This window comes from Rattus norvegicus, chromosome 4 (genome assembly GCF_036323735.1).
Source record: "Rattus norvegicus strain BN/NHsdMcwi chromosome 4, GRCr8, whole genome shotgun sequence".
In the NCBI taxonomy this organism is placed as follows: Eukaryota; Metazoa; Chordata; class Mammalia; order Rodentia; family Muridae; genus Rattus; species Rattus norvegicus.
The window spans coordinates 64,001,557-64,028,825 of record NC_086022.1 but is presented as its reverse complement, the minus strand read 5'-3'; the positions used below and the strand labels follow the sequence as shown (position 1 = coordinate 64,028,825).

Below are 27,269 nucleotides of genomic sequence, written 5' to 3'. Positions count from 1 at the left end.
AAGTATATTCTCCAGACAGTAGGATTTAAAGTAGAGTAGTAAAGACAGCAGATCAACTTTGGGGCAGTGGTTCTAAGTTTACAATGTTAAAATATGCACATCTTTTATGAACATGTATGTTAGCTATGGGACATACTTGGAAAGCTGAATAGGAAATAATACAAAGATAGGAAACAGACCACATCAGAAATCCCAGTATTTAGTAGGTAGAAGCATGAGGCTCAAGAGTCTAAGGTCATCATAAAGTATACTGCTAGTGCAAAGCCACCATGGACTGCATGTGACTCTGTCTCAATAAAGCAGACACAAGAAATGCATAGAAACTACAACTCCGGGAAATAAGTGACAACAAAGAAAAAGAAATAGCGCTCATAAACTTGCTTGTTTTGAAAATAAATACTATAGCAGCATTGTAAAACAGAGGAGTGGTTTTGTTTTGATATTTGACTTTTATAAAATAGTGCCACAAAAGCAAATATGTATAGCCTATCCAAAATGATTGTTTAATATTGATAACTTTTACTATTAATAAATTAGTACAATGTATTTGGTCTTAATCTTTCAAACATTAATTATTATTGTAAACAATTAATTATAAGGGCATGTTTTTGAGAATAAGAATAGTCACTTGGATACATATGTATATATATTATATATATATACATATACATATACATATATATATATATATATATATATATATATATATATATATATATATATATATATATCTCCAGGCAAGTACATTCTCTTAAATGTGTTCCAGATCCAGCATGGCTGCTTAAGGGGAGGTATGACATAGTTCCTGCCCCAGGAGTACCACCAGGCCGTTGGTCCCATGACCCCCATGTGTGCTGATGATTGCCATTGCCCCAAAGTGTCTCTGTTCATCAGATATATGCATTGTCACTTCTGCCACATTCTCTTGGTCAAACGAGTTGCCAAAAAAAGCACAAAGTAGAGGATTAGAAAGAGACTCCATTTCTTGATGGGATTTATTATAAGGAACCTGTTGCTACTTTTAATCAACCTCAGAGTGTTTAATAAAACCTTTGCTTAGGTACTCCTATCTTCATGAATTTACCAGTTTACTCTCATTTATAATTTTAAGAAACGTTTCTACCTTTTTTTATTCTGATGAATACACGTGCATAGTAAAATTCACTTGGTTAAAACTGCATACAGAGTCTAGAAGAAAAATCTTAGCAAAAGAAAAATGAGTTAGAGTTAGGCATTTATAACTTTTCTTATTGCTATAGCAAAATACCTGGCAAAAACAACCTAAGGGAAGAAGGGTTGGTTTTAGCTTAGAGTTTTAAAGAACACAGTCTACCATGCAGGGAAGACATTGAGACAAGAGTGTAGAATAGTTATCACATTGCATCCAAACTCAAGAAGCAGAGAGAAATGAATGTATGCAGCTAGCTAGAGTCTCAACCCATGGGATGATGCTAGCCAGTTAGAGTGGTTCCTGCCACCTTAATTATTGGTAGTGGTTTAAATAGGTTTGTCCCCCATAGAGTCATGTATTTGAATGCTTGCCCCACAGGGAGTGACACTATTAGGAATTGTGTCCTTGTTAGAATAGGTGTGGTCTTGTTGGAGAAAATGTGCTACTGTGGGGTGGGCTTTGATGTCCTATGTGTAAGCTCCACCCAGGATGAAGGAGAGTTTCCTCCTGCAGAGGAAGCTTGCAGAGAGAGTCTCCAGATGGCTGCCTTCCAATCAAGATATGGAACTCCCAGCTTCTCCAGCACCATGTCTGCCTGTCGGCTGCCATGTTTCCTGCCATGAAGTTAATGGACTGAATCTCTGAAATTGTAAGCCACCCTCAATTAAATGTTTGCTCTTGTAAGAGTTGCCTTGGTCATGGTGTCTCTTCACAGCAATAAAATCCAAACTGAGACATTAACCTAATCTAGAAAATTCCTCACAGACATGCTAGAGGTTTGTCCCTTCCTTTATCCTAGATCCTGTCAAGTTGACAAACGTGTTTTATGTTAATATCCCCACTTGAGTGGGTGCAGCTATATAGCTCAGTTGGTAGAATATTTGCCCAGCAAACCCACTCCTCTGCTTTATAATGCTGCCACAGATTTTGTTTTCATGCCCTTTTCTCATTTAGCTCTCTGATCTCAGCAGGAGTGACAAAGAGAGTGGAGCATGTCTGTGCCTTCTTAGTACTGATGTAGCTGGGAGCTATGTGGGCCTTTGCTTCTCTCCCTTCTCAGCTTCTCAGCCCCATTCTGGACACAAAGGTGGTGATTTGTCCAAGGCCCCTACTTGCCCTTTCCATTCTTTCTTCTCTGCTAATCTCAGGGACCATCAATCTCTCTCTTATCTCCATTTCCTAGAACAGGTTAAACTCAGATAGGCATCAATGGGATTCTTGACTCCAGCAGCCTCCAGAAGATGCTGAAAACAGTTGTCTACGTCAGAACCCATATATGAAAGAGCTGAAATCAGACTGTAGATGGGGACTGGGTAAATAGTTCCGTTGTTTGTTAAACATTTCACAACAGTGGTATGTCGTGGCTTTCCTAAAATGGATTGCAGATATTGAGAGAGTTAAAATACGTTGCTCAGGGGCAGTAGATAAAAGAAAGCAAAGAAAGGAGATGCCTTTAATATTATTTGTATTGTTGGTACACAGGGTTCAGAGTCTCCTAAGGTGAAACAATGTGAGTTCATCCTGGTTTCCCTTTCTGGGGGTACAAAGTATAGAAGGCTGCCTCTTGCTGCTGTTCACTCTTACATCATTTCTTTCTTGGCATTGTACTAACTCTGTCTTGTTTGGGTTTAGCCCCAGGGCTTACATTGTCTTTCTCTTTAGCCAGGTAAACGAACCTGTTAAGGTTTGACTGGCTTTGGATGTGGTATTAGTTCTCTTTCTCATTGCTGCTGTGAAATACTTAGCAGAAAACAGAGGAAGCGTAGTTTTTCTGGCCTACAGGCAGTCTGTTGTGGTGGGGAGGCCATGTTGGAAGAATGTAAGGATTCTTGCTCATATCAGAACCTGATCAGGAGATGGGAAGAAATAAAAAAGGGGGCCTGGCCTTCAGCTGGGATTTCCCTTTCCCATTTCATTCAACAACCTCTCAGAAACGTGCCTCCAACATTAGGATGGGTATGCCTCTCTGTTAATCCTCTCGGGAGATAACCTCCATGAACAAACTCAGAGGTGTGCCTTAGTACTGTGCTGGGTTATTTTCTTACTCTAATCAAGTCGGTGATCGAAAGGGACCATCCTAGAGTTGGACACACCCATTGTACCCAGGCTTGTCAGAAAGAAAAGGTCAGAATGACCCCTCCAGGAGAAGCTGAAGGAGTGTGTCACAAAGCACTATGGTTCCTGGAAGACATTATTCATGCTAATTGATTAAATTTCAACTATATCTATTAAAAAAAATCAAAGGAGCATAGCATAAGCATAAACATAAGCATAAAGCTAGATTTGATACTGGGGCAGGGCTTTCCTGCTTTGCTGAAGGCTATAGCAGCCTGTTCTGTGCTGTCACAGTGCACAGAATTGAGGTGCACAGGAAGTAGAGGTGTGCACATAAGAGTTTTCTAAACAGCATTTTCCAAGGATTCATTAGAAATGGAGTTCCTGGTAGTATTGCAACACCAGCCAAACTGTGGTACTGCAGCCAGGAGGTACACAGTGATCTCTACGCCTTACCAGACTTGAAAGGCACTGGCTGATCCAGGCTGCAGCTCCTTAACCAGCCCCATCCTCTCTTCTGCAGCACAAAGCCCACAGCTAGACCTGCCCTTTTCTCTTTCTGACATTTTAAATTGCTTTCATCTGTCAGCTAACTGTTAAATTAGTAGGATACTCCACTATTAAATCAATAAAATTGAAATTGACAGGCTAAGTTCAATGACTTCCATTAACTGTACTTATTCTCTTTTTTAGATGTGTTTATTTATTATATGCAAGTACACTATAGCTGTCTTCAGACACACCAGAAGAGGGCATCAGACCTCATTACAGATGGTTATGAGCCACCATGTGGTTGCTGGGATTTGAAATCAGTGCTCTTAACTGCTGAGCCATCTCTCCGGCCCAAGTGTACATGTATACTCAGACATATATCAGAGGGTGGTTTGAATGAGAATGCTTTCCATAGACTGAGCATTGGAACACTGGACTCCAGGGGTGATGCTCTTTAGAGGTTTAAATGGTGAAGCCTTGTTGGGAGAAGTACACAGTTTGGGGCAGACTTTGAGGTTAAAAATCCTAGCCTACCCATTGTTCCCTCCTCCTCTCCCTCTCCCTCTCTCTCCATCCCCTCCCCACTTTTTGCTTGTAATCTTAACATCCAGTCCAGCCAATATGCTCCCCTGCTGTCTCAGCCTTGCATTATGGGCTCTAAACCTCTGGAACATAAGCCCAAAGGAGGTGTTCGAGACTTGCTTTGGTCCTGATGTCTTATCACAGCAACAGAGAAGTAACTAGTGTAACCAGCTAGATTCACTGTTGGCTTTTGTGTCTCTGAACTCAGAATTGAGATGTATAGAAGGAAAGCACATGAGGGTGGCTTTTATAAACACAGGATTTCCTAAGGATTCACTGGGGGCAGAATTCCTGGGATTAGCTAGACTATAACACTGAAGACTGGGAGAACTTGAATACATATTAATCCCTGAGTCCAGGCTGGCTGACCAAGGCTGCAGCTCCCTAACCAGCCCCATCCTCTCTTCTGCAGCCCAAGGCCCACAGCTAGACCTGCCCTTGAGTTAGATGTGGCTCTGCTGCCAGCCCAGGCTCACCCCAGGGCAGGCCTTCCCCACAGGCCTCCCCTGGGCCAAAGCAAACCCTTCAGCTCATCAGAGCTGGTAGAGTTAGCAGTTGTGAGTGTGGGCCTCCTTGTCTGGTGAATTCTAAAGGGATGGTGTTACCAGCTGACAATTAGGATGCAGTCAGTGTTTGCATACTTGTCCCAGAGCTTGGCTCCCAGCTTCCTGGGAGAACAGACGTAAGTTTCAAGACTCCAGAGCCTGAGAGCTTCCACAGAGACAGGGCTTTCTTGTGTTGTTCATTCATGAACAGATGAAGCTGAGCTGAGATGCTGCACCTTAATGAAGGGATCAGAGCAGGAGCAGGAAGGTTTGGTTTCCTGAGGTTATAGTTTTCCTGTCAGAGCTCAGGCAAAAGTAATAGCTTCTGTTCTTATGTTTCTATGGGATTTTGTGTATATTGTGTGTACGCTGTTTCTTGTTTTTCTTGCTTTGCTTTGGGTTTTGTTGTTGTGGCTTTTTTTTTTTTTTTTTTTTTTTTTGCCTATTTGTTTTCTAAAGACAAAGAGAAAGAAAGGGTGTAGAGTTCAGTTGGGAGGTGGGAGGCGGGAACTGGGAGGAGAAACAAGGATGAGAATATATTGAATGAAATTAAAAAAAAAAAAAAGAAAGAAAGAATGGTCACTGAAGGGACCTGGGGCCTTTAGGAACTGCTGCAATTGGTCAAAGAGTAGAGGGTGCAGGGTCAGAATGAGTCTGGCTCTGAATAACAACATCTCCACAGGCAGAAAGGAACTTACTCTGGAAAATGTAGAAGTATTAAGACTTTAGTTAGGGAAGTCATGACTTCCAACTTACAGATACGTCCTTCTGTCTCTGAACCTGTGTGAGGACACTTAACTGGCAGTGTGTTCTGGCACTTTTGTACGTGTGTGTGTGTGTGTGTGTGTGTGTGTGTGTGTGTGTGTGAGAGAGAGAGAGAGAGAGAGACAGAGACAGAGACAGAGACAGAGACAGAGACAGAGAGACAGAGACAGAGAAAGAGAAGGAGAAAGAGAGACAGAAACAGACTGGATCTTGTTGTACTCTTCCTACCTCAGCCTCCTTGGTGCTGGGAGTCAACACTTGGCAATACCATGTCAGCTCATTATTATTAATATTGTTTTACAATTAACAGCAAGAAAAAAGTTTCCCTTTTTGTTTTTGTTTTGTTTTCCTTGGACACAGGGGTTCTCTGTGTTGCCCTGGCTGTCCTGGAACTCACTCCTTAGACAAGGCTGGTCTCTGCCTCCCAAGTGAGGTTTACCATAGCCCAGTAAAAAAAGAGTTTCTTAGAGAAGGGGCTAGCCTTGAAGGTAGTTTTATTCTCACAAACCTGCTTCCCTCTAAGGTAGCGCAGCTCTTGTCTTGGCCGGAGGGAAGGTGAAGGTGGCTCATCAATCCAATGACTAGTATCAGAATGTCATGGGAAGGCAGATGGAGACGTGAAACTGGAACAGCTACAAAGCAAAAAGCCTTGGGGATTCTGATAACTACCACAAACCAGAAAAGGTCAAGGAAAGAACCATCAGAGCTTCACCAGGGTGCATCACCCATCTGAAACCTTGATGGAAGAGCTGGGACATCAATCAAGAGGGTATGAGGTCATTCCAAGGTAGGCAGCAGCAGGAAGAGACGGCCAATCCTGGGGATGAGAGGACACAGGAGGAAGAGGGATGTCCTACCCCAGAAGTGGTGTCAACTGGTAGGATCAGAATCTATGTGGAAGCATGAAGGGGGAGTCAGTGGAGTTACTCAGGAAATGTCGCTTCTGCTGAAATGCCACTAAGAGAAGACAGATGTACTACCTTTCTCTTTCTGCAGACGTTCAACCTCCTACCAGAAGCCCCCACTGAGCAATCACAGAGGGAGCCATCTGACAAGGAAGCCTGGGTTGCAAGTGTGCACACATGTCCCAGCACCATGGGCCCACGGGATATTTATGTGAGCATGACTAGGCCTATGGGAAGCAGAGAATGGGGTGACACAGTGATCTTCAGTGGTCATTGATCATAGGAAACCGGCACGGGGTTCTACAGAGTAGTCGTCCACTGTGCTGACTATCACTTAGTTCTTGAATAAATTTCCTTTTAAAAAAACATTTGGGGCCAGGTGAGGTGGCTCATACCTTTAATCCCAGCACTCAGGAGGCAGAGGCAGGCCTATCTCTATGAGTTTGAGGCCAGCCTGGTCTACAAAGTGAGTTCCAGGACTACACAAAGAAACCCTGTCTTGAAAAGTAAAAATAGGGGCTGGGGATTTAGCTCAGTGGTAGAGCGCTTGCCTAGGAAGTGCAAGGCCCTGGGTTTGGTCCCCAGCTCTGAAAAAAAGAACCAAAAAAAAAAAAAAAGAAAAGAAAAAATAAAAAGAAAAAGAAAAGTAAAAATAAGTAAATTAATAAAGATTTTTAAAAATATTTTTTAATGTTAGCATAGTTTAGTTTGTAAACTGGGTGGCCAATCGCTCGTTATGCTCTTTTGTGGACAGTTCTAGATGATTGGAATAGTTTCTAAATTCTTTTTCTAAAAATAGTTTCTAAAAGTTGTTTTCCACTTCATGGCAATAGTAAATGTCTTCATGTCCAGACTTCCCCACTTCTCTCAAGGAGTAGGCAGTTTGTGAATTTTAAGGGCTACTGAACCAACAGCTTTGACACTTTGGCATGAAGCCATATTACAGGCAAAATGGAAGAGTCCAGAAAGTCATGGGAGAAAGAGGAGGGCCTGGAAAGGAGGAGACTTGGGAGGAGGAAGAAGAGGAGGGGGAGGAGGAGGAGTAAGGGGAGGAAGAAGAGGAGGAGGAGGACAAGGAGGAGGATGAGGACGAGGACGAGTATTAAACTGCCCTGAGATCTCCTGAGAAGCACCTTCCTTTGAAACTTGCTTTAGCTACTGACTAGCTGGGAGCGTCAGCAAGGTCTTGGCTCCCTCGTGCCTCCATTTTCTCACTGTAAAGTATGAATAATGAGAGTTGAACCCAATGAGTTCATCATTCGAAAAGCACTCTGTTGAAAATGTGTATGACTATTGCTACTTTTACTATTTTATCCTTTTAAGCTTCAGTGTTAACTAGTGCTCCTGGTGTCTGGGAAACATTCAGTCAGGTCAAATTAGTGAACAACATTGTCCTTTGCCGAGTTGCATTTTCCTGTGTCAGTCTGATTCTAGTTGAACACAAGAATGTAAATGAGAATTACCCTATCACGGCTGGCCCGGTATGATATCCGATAGGCTTGGCAAGAAATAGGATTCAGGAGGGGTAGGTTGGAAATCAGTGAAGAGTGTCCTCCACGGGAACGCATCAGGTAATTCAGCTTCAGTATTCCGAGTGGAAAGGGAAGTCTTCATTACGACTTGCCCTGCAGCAACAAGCATAAAGAGGAAATTGTTCCAACGAAGCAACGGGTGTGATCTCAGATGCACTCTTAGGTGGTATATGCAGCACATTTGTGCTTTCTCAGCCTCTTCTCCATAAAACCATGAGAAAATTAGATGGTGGTGCATAGACCATGACCCTCCCCCTAAAGTATAAGACAAGTACTTGAAAGAGGGCTTGCAAACAATCAATGATGAGATCACTAGTAAATTGTCACCATGAGGAATCATAAGCAGACAGACACACATCTGGGGGCCTCAGAACCATTCTCTCAATTCATTCTCACATTGCTGTGAAGCGGGAAATACTGTTGAGGTCGACAGGTTGGCTGTGAGTAGTCAATATGACATTAATATAGGCAAAGAGCTTAAAGTGTCTGCTGTATGCTAAACTAGTATCCAGTGGATGTTGGCTGTAATTAATACTGTAGATAGAGCAACTTGGTGACATCACCCAAACTACCCAAGGCCCCATCACTATTAAGTGGTAGAGTTTCGAGTACAAACCACCTAGTTTTACAAGTCCTTCAGTCTATGACCTCGCTCACAGATCCAACTCCATGTAGCAATCCTTCTTGATGCCAAAACAAACATCATAAATGCATCTCAAGCAGATTTCCGATCTTTTATATGATGTTTCTCTAATGATTACCAGGAAAAGAAAAGGCAAACAAAACCATATCTTTAAAAAAATACTTTTTTTGCAAACTCAAATAGCTGTTTTCTGTTTATCTTCCTGAATCTGACCTTGCTATCTCTGCCACTGTGACTCAATTCCAGGGACTGTCATTTCCTTGGATTATTGTAACTACCTCCCTGTTGCTCTCAACGCAGAAGTCAGTGTGGCGTTTTAAGACATGCTACACCATGCCAGCCTCTGCTCAAAATCCTTTCCTGGCTTCTTAGTTTCTCTGGATACAAAACCAGTGTTGTTCCCTTGGTCCATTGTGTGTCCTTAGCCTAATGTGGTCCCTGGCTTGCCATTTGCCTACGGTCCCCTCACTCACTCGGCTCCAGCATTGCTGGCTTCCTGGCTCAAGTGCTCTAAACCTCTTACATCGAGCCATTCACGATTGCTCTCATTGCCATAGATGCAGTTTCCTTAAATAGGCATGTGGTTTCGTCCTTCACTTCCTTCAACTGTGCCTGTCAGCACAGCTTCCCCTGGGTAGTCATGTAGTGAAGTGTCTGCTACACAGGGATCGCTACTTCTATACCTTTGCCCAACTTCACTCTTCTCTATGATCTCTCTCTCTCTCTCTCTCTCTCTCTCTCTCTCTCTCTCTCTCACACACACACACACACACACACACACACACACACACAAACACACACACACACATCAGAGTTATTTCAGTTTCCCTCTGTAGAACATGAGCATGTGAACAGGAAGCTTGCAGTGCAATGTCCCAAACATGTAGACCATTCCTGGCCACAGCACATTGCAGTAAGTCACTGAGTGAATGAGTGAGGGAAAGAGAGCTTGACTCCCACACAACAGTGACAGCTCCTTTCTTTAAAATCCTCACCCTGTGGGTAAGATTCAGAAACTGAGCATCAAATAACAATGTCTCTGTTCTTAGTGATTCTCCAGGACTCAAACTTTTTTTAACTTTTCATGACTGTCAGAAAATAGTATTTGAAGACAAAAACCATCCCATAATCCCTCGTGCCTTCCATTCCTTCCTACTAACCCTTCAACCTTAGAAAAAGGCCTGATCAGGGCTGGAGAGATGGCTCAGTAGTTAAGAGCTACCTTTCCAGAAGTCCTGAGTTCAATTCCCAGCAACCACATGGTGGCTCACAACCATCTGAAATGGGATCTGATGCCTTCTTTTGGTGTGTCTGAGACAGCTATGGTGTACTCATATACATAAAATTAGTGTATAGAAAAAGAAAGAAAGAAAGAAAGAAAGAAAGAAAGAAAGGGAGAGAGAAAGAAAGAGAGAAAGAAAGAAAGAAAGAAAGAAAGAAAGAAAGAAAGAAAGAAAGAAAGAAAGAGGCCTGACCAACCTCTCATTAACCTAGTACCACTTACGCAAACAGGCCACAGGCCCTCCAGTTCCTGTTGAAGCTGAGAATGGCGGCCATGTCCTCCTCACTCAACTGGAAGTCAAAGACCTAGAAAGAGAAGAGTCCCAAAACCATCCTTGGCAAGGAAGGTCCTAGTGGTACCTGAGGTTCTAGGTACACATTGCATCCAAATTATTCTGTAAGTTGTGACTGGGTTATTTAAGAGGGATTAATGGTACACAAGCAGGGTTTATAGGTATGCAAGTGTGTGCAGTGACTGAAATCCCTGAGGAGCCTGTCAGAGACAAGCTTTTTAAATCCATTCTATCCTCTTCTGCACAATGGTGGGTGAGTAGACCAAAATGGCCCACAGTTAACCAGGACAGCGTGTGGCCTGTGGTCTAAGTGCTGGAGGGTAGGCAGAAATCTACCTGGCAGGCTGTTGCTATTGCCTGCCTCCAACCTACTCTTGATACACAAGTGACCACTGCACCTCTGTTGAGGCCAACTGCCATGCCTAAGAGTTGATAAGGAAGTTGGAAGAAGGGAAACACTGGCAATGATGGGGTGGGACTAAAGCTTAAGGACAGGTTCTTCTCTAAGTCCACTCAACTGAGGAACGTCAGATGAGCAGCCCGGGTCTTACCTGAATGTTCTCTTGTATGCGGGAGGGTGTCACAGACTTGGGGATCACGGCCACGTTCCTCTCTATATGGAACCGGATCAGAACCTGTGCACAAAGAGGCCCGGTGGTCAGGCATTCACTTACCTACATAGAATCCCTCCTAGTGAAATGAATAATAAAACATATCTCTGTTTCTCTGTGGCTTTAACTATTATTAGAGACAGTTGCAAGTCCTCCATTTATGCTTCCTGATCCTGGGAGCTACAGTGCAGTTTTCCTGGATAGGAAGGAGGAGGGTAGCCTGTGGTCATTGACTGATGGACAGAGTACTTCTCTGGTGCCAAGTTTGCTTGCGATCCCAGCAGATTAAAAGAAGGCAATACAAATAAAAACAAGACTGTTTCGAGATATTCGATCATGCTGTTAACCCTGAGATTGTGTTATTTACTGGAAAAACCTGTTTCTACTTGTGGTGTTGCTCAGTCCTAGCCCAGGCCCTTTACTCTCAGAACTTTCTATTTATTGTAAACAGGATGAAATAAGGTCAGCCATAGGTCAAGAGGTGGAACAAGCAACCAGTTGGCAGAGAGTGAACACGGGGCAAAAAACATAGAAAGTAAGAAGTCAAGAAAACAGATGGAGGGGTTGGGGATTTAGCTCAGTGGTAGAGCGCTTACCTAGGAAGCTCAAGGCCCTGGGTTCGGTCCCCAGCTCCGAAAAAAAGAACCAAAAAAAAGAAAAAAAAAAGAAAAAAAAAAGAAAATGGATGGAGAGACATACAGGAAGTAGAAGGGAAGGGCATTCAGTCTGAGGGGTTGTTTGAGACGTGCAGAGAAGAACTGCCTTTTGGGACATCAGCTGAAGAGAAGGGCCAGCCGGGTGCTTTCTCTGCCTCTCTGAGACAGCAGCTTTCACCCCAGCACCTGGCTCCTGCGTCTTCATTGGTGAAATCAAATGATGGAGATTTTGTTTTAAAGCAGCACACGATTACAAGAAAGAGTCGATTGCTAGATAAAAAGGGGAAAGGGGGAACACACAGTTTTACCTGGGCTGCAGTTTTCTTGTGCTTTGAAGCAATTTCTTTAATCTTGGGAATCTCCAGCAATACAGGGTCCTCAGGCTTGGCACTAGAGGAAGAAAGATGGCTGGAGTAAAGTCCCCACGGCTACTGCAGGCCTGTGAGCCCGACTGCCAGGACAGTGTCAAGGCTGAGTGCCATAGCCTCCTCCTCCTCCTCCTCCTCCTCCCATGAGACAGGCAGAAATATGGAAAAGCTTTGTGTCTAGCCCATGAGCCCATCTGTCAACCAGGAGCTTCAGAGGTGGGAAAGTGTGACCCAGCCCTGCAGGATGCTCACGTTCTCTGAGCATCAGCCATGACCACTGTTTACTTACTTTAAACATTCTTACAGCTGCATTTCCTGTTGGGTGACCCATTGCCAAAGAAATTACATACTAACACTAACAAATTATGAAATGCCAATTTTAAGGAATTTAAAATTTTTCTTTTGAAAGAGAGAACTGGTACTCTGAAGCCTCACCTAGGCCTGTCTGGGGAGCCCAGGGGACTGTAGGCTGTGACCACGATGCCCTTGGAGTGACAGTACTGGATCAGTTTTTCCTGGGTGAGGTAAGGGTGGCACTCGACCTGCAAGAGAAAACATCTCCATCACTAGAGAAGGAGGCCTTTCTGAGAGGCTCAGCGGGAACTCCAGGCACAAGAAAGGACCAACACAAAGGCCAAACACAGCCCACTGATAGACGTGCTACACACCAGACCCAGAGACCTGCCTCCCACCTCCCTGAGCATCCTGAACACAGACCCCAATGGCGAGACTCTGCAGACAGAACTGAACTTGCCTCCCAGTGCTGAAGCAGGCGCAGAGCAGGGCCCTGCACCACTCGGAACTCACCTGGTTGGTCACTGGCTTATGTTTCAGTCCAGGCTTGTTCAGGAGCCTTTCGATCTGGAAGTGGTTGAAGTTGGAGACGCCCAGAGCTTTCACCAGCCCCTGGTCCACCAGTTCCTCCATGCCCTGTCACAGGGAGGTCCATTGTTTAGATCAGCAGTTCTCAATCTTCCTAATGCTGCAACCCTTTGCACACTTCCTCGTGTTTCGATGACACCCAACCATAATGTTACTACTTCTTAATTGCAACTTTGCTAGACTGTGGTGGCCTCATGGCTGCTTCCAGCCCTCTCCTACTCTTCCCCAGCTCAGACATAATGAGAAATGAGAAGGCAGGTTTCATGTACTTCCTGTTCTCAACTCACCCAAATCTGGTTATTCAGGAAATAAGCCCTGTGCCACGAATCACTCCATTGGCTCTCTTTTTGGGTTTTATTTAGTAGTATTGAAGATCGAGCCCAGAGATCCTCATGAGCTAGACAAGTGCTTCATAGCAGAACCATTCCCCAGACTTTCTAAATTTCATTTGTGAGTTTTAAAGTAGGGTTTCTCTAAGTCAAACACATTGGGTTTGACATGACTCTGCAGCCCAGGTGGACTTTGAATTGTGAACTTCATGTAGCGAGAATTTTGATTTCCTTAAGAACACAGTTACACTGTGTGAATATGTTTTTGTTTTAATCCTGGGTGTGGGATAAGAGGCTGCTTCCTAGCAGGTGACTATGATTTGCCTCGTGCACTAGCAGGGGTGTGAGTTTTGCTGCCTACAGATAATTTAATTTTTAGGGAGTCTGGAGTGGGTATAGTGAGAGAATCCTCAGAGGGCCTGTGGAGGTGACTGCTCCCCCCTAGTGCTCCTGGTTCCTGTTGTTGCAGTTTGCCAGCTGGTCATGAGCAAGGAGACAAAACAAAGTTGGAGATAGCCTAACCTGATGAAGATTGGACTTGCACCATGGAACCCAATACCCTAACTAATCAGCAGGCAGTCGACTAAAGAAACTTATACCCCCTTCCCCCACTAACATTCTTTCCCTCCTACCTAGTGTCGGAATGGATCAGGGTGGAATAAGGGTTAGAAGGGAGATACATATACATATACATATACATATACATATACATATACATATACATATACATCATATACATATACATCATATACATATACATATACATATACATATACATATACATATACATATACATATACATATACATATACATATACATATACATACATACACACACACATGCCTCTGCCCCCAACATGACTGTAATTATCAGCCCACACACCCAGGCCTATCTGCTTACCTGCGCTGTAATTCCTCTCTTCCCTACCAAACACAGTTTGGAGTTCTTTGAGGAAGACCTTGAGGATATATGGACCCTGTTAGGAACACCTAGCCTAGAGCTGCAGTTGGGTTAAAATCTATCCTTTTAACTACATGGAATTACCCAAAATGGAATCAACCCAAGGATTTGGCTTCTTCTTTTTCTGCCCACAGTGATCTTGTTCTAAACTTTCCCAAATTATCCAATCCTATAGTGGCAGCCAAAAGCTGAAAATGAGCTTATAAGTCATCTGTTATGTGTCCCTGTCCAGTCGTTGCTAGAATATAAATACATACAATGAGCTCCCTGCTTGTGATTCTTGCAGTCCAATTCAAGTGCTCAGGTTTCTGTCACTGAGCCGTCAGCCTCAGTGCTAGGCTACTTCAGCTTATTTGACATTAAATAGCACAGGCATCAGGAAGGAAAGGAAGGAGTTGCCGAGCCTTGGACAGACATTAGAGGGGGAATTTAAGTTGGACCTGGGAAAACAACATGAAGAAAGGTGGTAAAGTTGTGAACAGATCGGGAGGAAAGAGGAGCCAGGGCTTAGAGGCAGGGACACAAGCAGTGTGTGCACAGCTGACATGGTGTAGTGTTTCCCAATCTTGGATGCATCTTGCACCCTCTGAAGGCTCTAAAATAAATGGGTGTCCCGACTCCACTCCCAGAGAATCCTACCAATTCCCTTTGGGATGCAGCATGGACATTAGGATGTTCAAATGTCCCTGGAGACTTTAGCACCAAGTTGTGAAGCACCAGAGTGAGTGAGGAAGGACTTTATTAGGCAAGGCAGTTAGCACTGGTGAGATCTAAGGGTCCCAGCATCTTCTCAGTGGGAAACAAGATAAATGACCCTGCGACCTGGGTCAGGTTTGAGTGGGCTTATGATTCATCTCGATCTATTTATGCTTTTTAAAGAATATCCTTTATCATTAATTGTGGTCAGTGAGGATTCTACTGAATTAGCTGTAGGTCCACAGTACTACCCCATGTTGACATATCTGGTCATGCTGGTGTCTAATCAAAGCTTCTCACCTGCAGTATGATATCATCTTCTGTCTGTCTGTCTACGTATCTTTTTTCTACCTAGCTACCTAGCTACCTAGCTACCTACCTATCTGTGGTGATTTGATAAGAATGGTTCCCATGTATCTGAATGTTTAGTCATTAGGGAGTGGCACCACTTGAGAAAAACTAGGAGGTGTGTCCTTGTTGTAATAGATGTGACCTTGTTGGAAGAAGTATGTCATTGAGGGCGTGCTTGATCAGAATGTCACTCTCTGCTACTTTTCCAGCACCATTTCTGCCAGTGTAAAGCCATGCTTCCCACCATGATAATGGATTAAACCCCTGAAACTGTAACCAAGCCCTCAGTTAAATGCTTTCTTTTTTTTAAAAAAAGATTTATTTATTTATTTGTTATATGTAAGTACACTGTAGCTGTCTTCAGACACACCAGAAGAGGGCATCAGATCTCATTATAGATGGCTGTGTGCCACCATGTAGTTGCTGGGATTTGAACTCAGGACCTCTGGAAGAGCAGTCAGTGCTCTTAACCGCTGAGCCACCTCTCCAGCCCTAAATGCTTTCTTTTATAGTAGATTTCTTAGTCAAGGTGTCTCTTCACAGCAATAGAACACTGACCAAGACTCTAGCTAGCTAGCTATTCATGTATCCAGAGTATCACTGTGTAGCTGTACTTATAGCTCTCCTGGAACTTGCTATGTAGAGCAGGCTGACCTAGAACTCACAGAGATCTGCCTGTCTCTACCTTCTGAGTGCTGGAATTCAAGGCATGCCCAGCTCAGCACTGCATTGTTTCATTCCTTTAAAGTGTTGGGATGGCTCTATGGATAGTGGTGGCTTGAGGCCAAGACTGAAGTGAATTTCTGAAAACCCACACAGTTGAAGCAGAGAACCTACCCCCCCCAAGTGTACTCTGACCTCCACAAGTGCCATTCTCCCCAAAATAGACAAATGGATGTTTGGAAAAGAGAGAGAAAAATTATAAAGAATAGTAGTGAAATTAGACACAGTGTACTTGGGTGGAGTCACGAAGGGACCTGCCAGAATTTCTTTTTTCTCAGCACACTTGGAGAAGCTGGAACTTACCTCCCAAGCATCCAAGAATGTATATTTACTGGTGAGAACATTGCCTTTATCATCTGTGGGTAAAAAGACATTTCCAGACTGTAAATGCAAAACAAAAAGCTCGTTAGGCTCTAACCTGGACACCTGGTTCTCTGAAGCAAGGTTTGAGGGCAACAGCATACCAAAAAGAAACACCTGCATGGCCACTCGTCACACTCTGGGGAACACACTTTAGACAGCAAACGTCAATAAAATATATGTGTCAATCCACTGAGGGCTATAACCCCCTGGTGTCTGACGCTGATGGGCACTGTTTCACCAACTGTCCTTACTACGTTATAAAAAGCCATTATCATTACCATGAAAATTACCCAACATGCCCAAATCCATAGAGACTTGGGGGACATTTTAGTTTCAAGGTTATTAGTCAAAGATTCAAAGATTCCATCAAAAGGGTATGGCTAGCAGAAGACCCTACCCAGCTTCTAGCCTGGGGTTTGGAGTATGCTATCGTCACCAAAACCGGTCACTTGGGCAGCAGAGAATTCACATCCCTTCAATTCCTTTTTGTTTTTGTTTTTTGTTTTTGTTTTTTTTTGTTTTCTTTTGTTTAATTTGAATGGGTGTTTTGCCTGTGTGCGTTGCAAGCTTGTCTTGTGCCTGAGGGGCCAGGAAGAGGATGTTGGGTCCTTTGGAACTGGATTTACAGATGGTTCTGAACCACCATGTGGGTACTAGGAGTCAAACTGAACCCTCTAGAAGAGCAGTCAGTGTTCTCACTGCCCAGTCATCTCTCCAGACCCTCACTAACCCCTTTCAACTCTGAGGAGCAGGCGGGTGCAGGGCGCCAGGTATTGAGCTCTGTTTGCTTCTTCAGGGGTTTGTTCCTGGAAGCTTCTAACAAGTGTGGCAATGCTATAATTGATAGCCAGAGCCGATTCCTGAAGTGTGTTACACAACACTGTCCCAAGAGATTCCTATCCCCTCTGCCCAGGGAATGAAGAAGTGACAGGCCAGTTTACAGTTTGGCTGAGCTGGCCAGAATCAGTTTCTCCCAAACTAACAGTAAGAAAACGTAAGCACGTGGTACTCCACAAATACAGCCCTAGATTACTGTACAGGCCATTGGCTTTCGGCTGTGCACAAAACTCCGGGCATAGCCCATCCCCTGCCCCAGCTGTGTTGATACACCCCATCCCCAACCCCAACTCCAACACAGCTTCTGTTTTCTTGGCAGCTACAGATAGGGCAAAGAACAGCTCAAACCTGAAATCCCTGTGGCCAGTGAATTAGATACAGGTCCAGATAGTCCAGCTTCAGATCCAAGAGGGTTTTCTGGAAGGCTTTCTTCACCAGGCTTTTCTCAAAGAAGGTGGGCCACAGCTGCAGGGTGGGACAAGTGAGCGAACATTAGAACTAAGGAAAAAAAGGCCACACCACAGTCACTCTCCCTACTTTGAGATTTGCAGCTGCTCTAACCACAGGACAAACCATTCATGTCTATTAAGGTTAGTTAAGGCCACACAGTAGGTCACCAGCACTCATCAAGTCAAAGTCCTGCATGTGTGTTCTTCATGCTCTTGAGGTTAGCACATCTGATAACTGATCAACAGCAGATACTCCTGTGTCATTCTCTTCCTTGGCTGCCAGCTCTCAGCAGGCAAGAACTGGGTCTGACCCTCAAAAGCATCCTGATGCCTCTAGAGGCAGTTAACCCTTTCAGTACTCTCTGATCTCCAAGCCCATCAGGCGTGCCCACTCCAACAGGGAGTCTATCTTTCCCACCGGTTACAATGTCCTGGAACAAGGGTGTTTTAGCATGCTGTGTCCACTGCAGATCCTGAGCTCCTCAAATACCTCACACTCAATGCCTCTGGTTTGCAATAATGCCTTATAAGCCACACTTTTTACTGAATTGAAACGAGAGGAGGAACCTACACGACAATAAATAATGTTCCCTCCATTTCCAAAAATACACGCGCCTGAGAACGTTAGGACCAGTCACTGAGACCACAGTGTTAAGCAGTAGGGTTCAGGAGTTATCCTAACTATACATCTTACTGCCACCCGGAGGGTAGATTCCACTGACAGAAAGCAGGGAAAGGAGGTTCAGCCGAGCCATCTTTACTATAAGAGAACCACTGAGATAAGGGGATCGCCATCTGCACTTTCTTACTAGTACTAACTTGGTGTGGATACTCATGTGCAGATATAATGACAGAGAGAGGGGCTGAGAGAATACAACAAACAAGAAGCTGCCTGTCTTAGGGTTCCTGTTCCTGCACAAAACATGAAGAAAAAGCAAGTTGGGGAGGAAAGGGTTTATTCAGCTCACACCTCCACATTGCTGTTCATCACCAAAGGAAGTCAGGACTGGAACTCACACAGGGCAGGCACTTGGAGGCAGGAGCTGATGCAGAGGCCATGGAGGGATGTTACTTACTGGCTTGCTCGGCTTGCTTTCTGATAGAACCCAGGACCACCAGTCCAGAGATGGCACCACCCACAACGGGCTAGGCCCTCTCCCCTTCATCACTAACTGAGAAGATGCCTTACAGCTGGGTCTCATGGAGGCATTTCCTCAGGGGAGGCTCCTTTCTCTGTGATAACTCCAGCTGTGTCAAGCTGACACACAGACCCAGCCAGTGCACTGCCCACACCTAGATACTTCCACTTGCCTTGAAGTCATGTCCACCAAGTCATTGTACCTTGCTGACGATGAAGAGGTCCTCCCTCCTCACAGCCTTCTCTTTGATCTTCTCTTGGATGGCTTCTCCCACCTCACTCTCGTTCTGATACACATAGGCACAGTCAAAGTGGCGATATCCAGCATCAATGGCTGCCTTCACAGCTTCCTTGACTTTATCTGGGGGAGACTGAAACGCAATAAAAAAAGAACATTGGAAGCCACTCTTCCAAGTCCTCCCCTAACATGCTCCACATGGACCAGATTCTCTAAACCACAGTCTTGCTGGGATCTATTTCAAATGGCCATTGGGGTTGGGGAAAAACATACTTTGGAAAACGTTTAAAAAGAAAAGAGTAAACTATTTTATTTTATTAATTTGTATGGTTAGCATATAATGTAATTGGTTTCATTTATGGAATATGGCTTGCTGCCAAATCTAGGGCCTGAGCTCAAGTCTCAGAACCCCCATAGTAGGAAGAGAGAACTGATTCTTGCATATTAACCTTTCAAAGGCCACATGCACACCATGGCATGAAAGTACTTGATCACTTTTATGAACATGTTTGCAAGCACAGAAATATACTAACAAATGAAAAAAGGTTAAAAAAAAAAGTTAAGCCAGGCATGGTGGTAATACATGCCTTCAATCCTGGAGGTATAGATGCAGAGGCTGGGCGACTGCTGTGATTTCGAGAGCAGCTTGTTCTACACAAGAATTTCCAAACTAGCCATGCTACACTGCGAGCGAGAGGCTGCCTCAGAACCACGACCTCAAAACTCACTGATGGCCAAGCATAACCGTGCATACCGGAATCAAAGCACAAGGGAGGTAAAGGCAGGGGACAGAGAGTTTGGGCCAGCCTGGAACCTCAGCTTCTCCGTGAGATGGCTCTTGCTTGCAATTTCAAGCATTTGGGAGGTAGAGGTATGAGGGCAAGACCAGTTTCAGCTGCCTACTAAGCTCTCTGTCAGAGCTACATGGGCCTATCTCAGACAACAACAAATAAATAAATCCGTCTCTTGCAGAGTCTAGAGATCCTTTACATAGTTGTCAGACATCAAGAAGTTCATAAAACAGAGGTCCACAGCTGGACCATCACTGAGTGAGACAAAGAATTGCTGCCAGCCACTCAGAAGCACGGGGTCCAGGCCCAAAGCCCCACCCTCCTGCAGGAGCACTGAGCAGCACATTGTCCTTTCTGGCAGCATCGGCTCCTCATCCTGAAACCAACTCCTTTATAGTCTCTGTGTCTGCTGTTGAAATTCTGTAAGTTCATCTCTGTGAAGTTCCCCATGTGAGCAGATTCCCTGGAGATCTGCAAGTGGCTAGTGGTCGTTTGGATGGATGTGAAATTTCTGGTTTGGTGTAAAACTGCTTCACTAAGCATTGGGATGGGCCTCAGAGCAGCTTGCCAGGAGAGATGAACACAGCCAGGGTGGGACCCGAGTGTTGTGTTTATAAAAGATGGGGGGGGTATTTTCTACAGAGGTGTGGGGGAAGGGGGTGTCTCTGCACACCCATGCTAAGGCATCCCCTCCGCCTGAGGGACCAGCCACACAACAACGGTATAGTATAGAATAGAGTTTATTCAGGACATGGGTTGGGGAGTTAAGAGGGTAGTAGGGGCAAAGAGAGAAGTAGAGAAATAGAAGAATAGAGGTCAGCCATGAGGACATGGAGAGAAGTGGGGAGGGGAATGGGGAGAGAAGGGACAAAGGGGCAAGAGGGGAAGAGCAAAAGGGCAAGAGAACAAGAGAGAGAGGAGGGGGCAAGCAGCCTCTTTTATAGTGTCAGGCATACCTGGCTGTTGCCAGGTAACTGTGGGGTTGGAGCATAATCTGACTGTTGCCAGGTAACTGTGGGGGTGGAGCTTAGAATGCTAACACTGAGCTGACTCCCGCCCAGGCTATCTGTCACCCTGATCCTCCTCAGGCTTTAATTTGTGGGAATTAGCCAGGGTCTTTGTAAAGTGAAGGTGCCAATTTGGTAGCCTGTGCTGGGGTCTGAGACTGAGATTTCACAGGCTTCCAGGCTACTCTGAAGTAGGCAGTGGGTAGCAAGGGGAGCAAGGTCATTTGGAGCTCAGTGTTCTGGTTCTAAATAATTCAACCAGAAACAGATACACAGCCCAAACCTGTAAATTGCGAAGTAACTCCAAGGAGAAGCTTGCAAAGAGAATAATACCCTGGAGATGATTTTGTTGTTGTTGTTGTTGTTCTTTGTAAAATCCAGAACTAGCTGGGAACCCGACACTTGTTAGGGAAGGTATAAGCCAGCTTTGAGGCCTGAAGCAGCACAAAAGCTGAAAGCAACTTAGGTCCTGGCTTTAGAGATCTAACCTGCCCCACCCCCATCCCCACCCCCACTCCCACCCTGACCCTCACCGGGCAGATACTGTGCAAAGGGGAGGAAATGCCAAGACCTGTCTCCACTTGAAAGAGGTAGCTGTCCAAAGACTGCGCACTCACCTTCCAGGTGCCCAGGCCCACAATGGGCATCTTGGCTTTGGTACTGAGCTTCACGAAGGCGGCCATGTTTGCTGCAGAAACGGTTCAAAGGTAGCAGACAGACGACTCTGGCCCAAATTAGGAATCTGGCGACTGGTTCCGTGTCCTTGAGGAGACAGGCTCTTCTTCCTACTGGCAAGCAGCTACAGCCTAGGGGCGGGCACTGGCACAGAAAGCGCTTTTCAGCTTTTCTTAGGTCTGATCAGCGTAAACACTGCGGAATACAAAGTTTCCCTGCTGCGGAGTGCAAGGCTCCCGCAGCAGAGCCTGCGCCAGTGTGTAGACAAAAATAACAGGCCGTGAAAGATGAACGCATAGGTTTATTTAAGGAAGGTCATTGCTGTGAGAGTGGACATATTCTAGTGAACCCTGTGTGCGTCCAACAAGTTTTCAGCTAAGAAAAAAATTCAAGGCAAGCAATTAATCATTTGGATATCGATTAGTACTGATAAGTCCACTACTGTCGGACCAGCCACATCAATTATTTTTGAAACCACTATTTCGTTAGCTACAATATTAATAACAAGAGATACTAGTGTAAGATCTATCCTTGCAGAATTTTTTTTCAATTCTTATTATTTTTTTATTTACATTCCTGTCGTTGCCTCCCCTTTAGGTCCCCACACAGTTCCTCATCCCATTCCTCCTCCCCGTTGCCACCCCCCCCCCCCCCGCCCTGGAGACCTCCCTTTTCCCTGGGGCCTCAAGTCTCTTGAGAATTAGGTGCATCTTCTCTCACTACAGCTACTGCTATGCTGTGTGTGTGTGTGTGGGGGGGAGTGTTGGGAGAAGGCAGGCCTCTCAACACAAAGGCTCTGGAGAAAGGTGAAGAGAAGAGCTGAGTACTTTAAGACAGGATACTCATACAAGAGTCATCCAGGACAGAACAAGTTGGCAAGACCAAGTGACCTTAAAAAGCTCCCTCATGGATGACACTTTGGATATTTACCATATATAGATAGATAGATAGATAGATAGATAGATAGATAGATAGAGATGAATATATGATATATATATAAAATCATCCTCAGAGTAATAATGAGCTTTGGGGAAAGTTACAGTAAACAACTAAAACATCTGCTTTGGAAGAATAATAAAAAAATCTAGCTACAACATTCACCTGAATTTCGCTTCTGCTGTGGAATTGGGCAAGAGGAAAATCGACAGTTGCTGGTAAGTCTTCCTGCTTCACCATATTTCATACTTTTCCTTGCTTTTATTTATTAATATTTTAAAATTAAAGATCTTATTATATATTCTAGTCTAGCCTAGAGTTCACTACACAAAACTCATGCCTCAAACTCAAGATCCCCCTGCCTTGGTCTCCTGAATGCTGGGATTACAAGTGTGGACACCAAACCTAAAACCTTTGGAGTTTTCAATGCTAAACCTGGTAATGTCTGAACCAGACCTACATAGACATGTTCCAGAAACAGGTACTTGATATATTTCTCTGTCTCTTAACTCACTCGACATAACCCAGACTTGAAAAGGTCTGAAAGAGAAGCACTGACATTTCCCATATTGCTGCAAGGACATGGACTTCCCAGTGGCTGAAGAGGTCTTGGAGGGAAAAGGTATAGATTTATAATGATGATAAATGAAAGGAGAGTAAAATTGTTGATAGTGCGAACAAGAGACTATGACCTCTGACTGGACTTTGGTGGCTTGCAAAGGCTTAGAGCAAAGGAACAGCCTCTATTCAGATGCCTCTTGGGAGAAAGGACACTGGAAAGGAGAACCTCTGTCTCTCCCACCTCCCTTGAGACAGAGTCTCACTATGTACCTGATATTGGTCTGGAGATCATTATGTAGACCAAGCAGGCCTTAAACTTACCTTCTTCTGCTTCCCAAGAACTGGGATTAAAGAGGAGCACCACCACGCATGGCTAGAACTTTCCCTTTTAACTCAGAAGTGAGCTGTATAATACTCAAGATGATAAACTTATTACCTTTGGTTAGAAAGTGACCTATGAGCCTATCCCCCACCCCCACCCTAAACCCAGGGAAGACTGATAAGTGACCGCATGAATGAACACTGGGTGGCCTGGTCCATTAATTCATCAAGGGGTAAGAATGACCTTTGGTCTAATAGGTTGGACACTTGCCACCCCTGCCTGATGGTTCATGCCTATAATAGCAGCTGCTGGTAGGATGATTGAAAGTTGTCTAAGTCACTGCTCTGTTGCTATGAAGAGATACTATGGCCAAGGCAACTCTTTTAAAGGAATCATTTAATAGGGGGCTTGTTTACCGTTTTGAAGGGTTAGTCATAACCATCACTGGACAGGCATGGTGCTAGAGCAGAAGCTGAGAGCTTTATATACTAATCCATAGGTAACAGGCTGAGAGAGACTATGTCTGCCATGGGGTTTTACACACACACACACACACACACACACACACACACACACACACACACACAGTGATAAACTTCTTCCAACAACACCAGACCTCCTAATCCTTCTAATCCTTCTTAAACGGTTCCATTCCCTGATGACCAACTGTTGCGATAAATATTTTAAAAAGACGGAACCTTTTTAACTCTCGCTAGTGCTGGTACCCGCAGGGCCACATGGAACTGTGGGTTATCTTTATCTCCACACTGCCCCCAAGTACTCTCAGACCCAGGCAGTGTGCCGTTTCAGCGTGGCGCCTTGCCACTCTGGTCCCTAGAGTTAGTTCCGGCACCCATGGGGCCAAATGGAACTAAGCGTAATTTATCTCTGGTTAGTATCTCTCCCGGCGGCTCTCCACTAGCCTTGAACTCTCTGGTTCCAGTTACCCTGTAAAACCAAGACTCAACAAACTGTAACCCAACAATCAGATTTATATGTTAAATTCTCAATCCACAATACATCCACACAATAAACAATTAATAAGGATATAAACCACCCACCTAGATAAGATAAATTTACTTATAGAAATCCATTTCTTAAAAAAATATACATAACAGGATACTCGCCATCCAACATCACCCAGATCAGGTTATCCTTCCCATCTCCACCTTCATTCTACTTCCCTTCCCCTTCTCTCCTGCCTTACAAAATCTTTGTCCCCATCTTAGTTTTTTATTGTCTGATCATGGCCTTGACCTAATGTGTGCCAGCCCTCACCTCATATAGGCATCAACCTACAACCAAGCATCCAAATATATGTGTCTATGAGGGGCCATTCTCATTCAAAGCACCACAGAAGTTGAAAGCCATCCTTGATTACAAAAGGATTTTTAAGTCAGCCCCATCTAAGCTAGAAAGTCTCTGTCTTAAAAAAAAAAAAAGAAAAAGAAGATACAATGGAAGAGAGGGAGGAAAGAAGGTAGGGAGGGAAGAAGTGGACAGGGGAAGGAAGGAAAAAGAATAAAGGAAAAGAAAAGAGGGGCTGGACAGGTGGCTCCTTCAGTAGTGCGTTTGTTCCGCAAGCGTGGGACCTGAGTTTCCGAACCCGAACATCCATGCAGGTAGTCAGGACCAACAACATGTCTGTAATTCAGTGCTCAGGAGACAAAGGCAAGACGGGATCCTTACTTTGATAATATTCTTCCTCTCTCTCTGAATCTGAAATTTGACCAGCTGTCTAACTGTATACATGAGCTTTGACATTTTTTGTGCTTACATTTAACGACCAGACTTCTGTCATTATCAATATTCTATTACACTAAGGACAATGAAAAAGAAAGGCAACTATAAGATGGGAACATAAAGCACCTTTATTCCATCACTTGAGAAGCCGTTGCCCAGTGCAGTTTGCTGGTCTCGTCTCGGCGTGTGTCAGTTGTTCCGCACTGCACTCGCATGTTCAAAGCTGACGCCACGAGGCTAGCTTTTCTACACATTTATAGAGAGTCATTTCAAAATTTCCTTTATGCCAAACCCTTTAATATTATATTCTATGTTATGCTCATTTATTCTGCCATTTCTACTATTCTTAGGTATCTACCTGGTTTCTATTATGTATAAATAATATGTCAAGGTATATCACTGCAGTGAAACAGTGTCTTGTGTCCTAGGGATAGGCGTATAGCAGTGGGAGTATAATTTACATCAGTTTATCCTGAAGGGTATAGGTCCAATTGGTATTTTTTCTGAATGGAAATTTCCATCATTTATAGAATAATACATTCTCACCCCCAATGTTTAGAATTCTTCAAGAACCATGTGTAAATGTGCCTGATTTGTACTTTATTGTTATTTTCTTTTATTAGTTTCTTTTTCTCGGACCTGAGGACTGAACCCAGGGCCTTGCGCCTGCTAGGCAAGCACTCTACCACTGAGCTAAATCCCCAACCCCTTTTATTGTTATTTTAAAACTAATGCGTGCCCTCTATAAAGAAGAGACAGAAAAATCAGAATAAACCAAAGTTTTTGAAGGAGTTTTAAGAGAATAAAAATGATCATATTCCTAATTTAGAAATAGGTATCAGCAATAACATTGGGGTGGGACTGGGATACCTAGCTGATTCGAGAAGCCCCACATCATAGGGACACTATACCCCATTTCCCAAGGTGAGTGGAGGACAGAAATATCAAGCCCGGAATGGAAGCCCCGACCCACCACGGAAGTCCAGTGACGATGGCAGGTAGCCAGGTACGCGCCTAAGGCACCTTCAGTGTGTCTCCACAACAGCACAGAGAGAGGAGGTCAAATGTCTGGGGAAGCTAGCTGACCGGGACACGGGCTGATTAGAAATATTTATAGGCAGCATTGTTAAATGTGCGGTGTGTGTACACCTTCACGTTCTCGAGAGAGTGAGCCAAGCTGGAGGCTCTGTGTCTACGGATCTGAGGGTGATGTGGGCATTTTAGGAAGGCTGACAGTAACTGAGGACCCAATAAACCAATTCATAGGATGACAAACGTCAGGGAGATGTCATGACCAAGCCGAACTCACACCATGACACTTTTTTTAATGGCCCTCCTACCCCATTGATATCCCACCGACACTTGGAGAAAATCCTACATATAGCAGATTTTAACCCATGTAAAAAGGAAGTAAAGGTGAGAAGCAAATGTCTACACCACACTCAATTGAAGAAGCTACATTTATTCATTCTAAAAATGCCACAAGCTCTCTCCTGTTGGCTCACTAGACAACACTGTGGAGGAGGGGATGCTGTAGGTCAAAGGCCAGAGTGCCTTGGGCTATCTGTAACTCTCTTTACAGTCAACTTGTTTATCTGACCCACTATCCAGATTTCTAGATAGCACTCTGCTTAGCTTGATTCACTTCTGCCAAGCAAAGGTCAACCTCAGAAGAGACAGAGCTGCTCCAGACTCCCACACAGGAGCAGCCCTGTGCCGTGCTGTATTCTGCAGGCCTGATGCTTCTCCGAGGATGACTAGTAGTACTGCCTAGTGGATTGCTCCTTAGCTTTTCCTCCTTTTTCTCTTTCCCCGTTTCGTCTTTCCTTTCTCAGACATTGAATTTGCTGTGTGTTGGGTTTCAGACCCAGGGACTAGTGGCTAAGGTGCCTCTTTAACATTCCAAAGCGGAGCTGGCCTCCATGTTCCCCCAGCATCCCTCAGTCCATTAAAGGGCTTGGCTGGCAAAGCCAGGCCTCTATCATGAATTTTGCTGCCCAGGGGCTGGGCTCTTCACTATATAATCCAGACATTTTGGTTTCTCCTTCTCTTCCTCTCTCCCTCTCTCCTTCTCTCCCTCTCTCCCTCTCTCCTTCTCTCCCTCTCTCCCTCTCCTCCTCCTCTCTCTCCCACTGCATTTCTGTGAGTGCTTTCTGTCTCCCAGTCTCCACAGAGCCTTCCCTAGCCTCCTCCTGTGAGATCAGTGAACCCACCTGAGAGCTGCCTCCAATAAACCTGCCTTTATCTACTTTTAAATTCAGCCTGAATTGGTTTATATTTCATCAAGGGAGATAATCTATCTCTATACAGTTGGGGATGACTTTGAATTTTGATCCTCCCGAGTCTACCATCTGAACACTGGCATTAC

The 27,269-nt window shown here is 44.5% G+C and overlaps 1 protein-coding gene across 4 annotated transcripts; it reads right to left on the bottom strand.

The window, feature by feature from the left end:
- Nucleotides 1-965: 965 nt before the first annotated feature.
- Akr1b10 (aldo-keto reductase family 1 member B10) lies at nt 966-23,194 on the bottom strand. 4 transcript variants are annotated; one of them, XR_001837481.3, is made up of 11 exons: nt 21,282-21,594; nt 18,832-18,999; nt 17,390-17,506; nt 16,145-16,222; nt 12,707-12,829; nt 12,335-12,441; nt 11,840-11,921; nt 10,816-10,899; nt 10,195-10,277; nt 7,979-8,140; nt 966-6,427 (listed from the first exon to the last, which is right to left on the bottom strand). XR_001837481.3 is itself a non-coding variant. In NM_001013084.1 (11 exons), exons 2-11 carry the CDS (start codon nt 21,345-21,347, stop codon nt 8,098-8,100), a joined length of 951 nt encoding a protein of 316 aa, NP_001013102.1. In that variant the 5' UTR covers nt 21,348-21,483; nt 23,158-23,194; the 3' UTR covers nt 7,801-8,097. The 4 variants fall into 4 exon arrangements, 3 of the variants coding, with proteins under 3 accessions (XP_038963219.1, XP_038963220.1, NP_001013102.1); NM_001013084.1 differs by lacking the exon at nt 966-6,427 and adding an exon at nt 23,158-23,194 and having other exon boundaries at nt 7,801-8,140; nt 21,282-21,483; XM_039107291.2 differs by having other exon boundaries at nt 966-8,140; nt 21,282-21,605.
- Nucleotides 23,195-27,269: the final 4,075 nt, after the last annotated feature.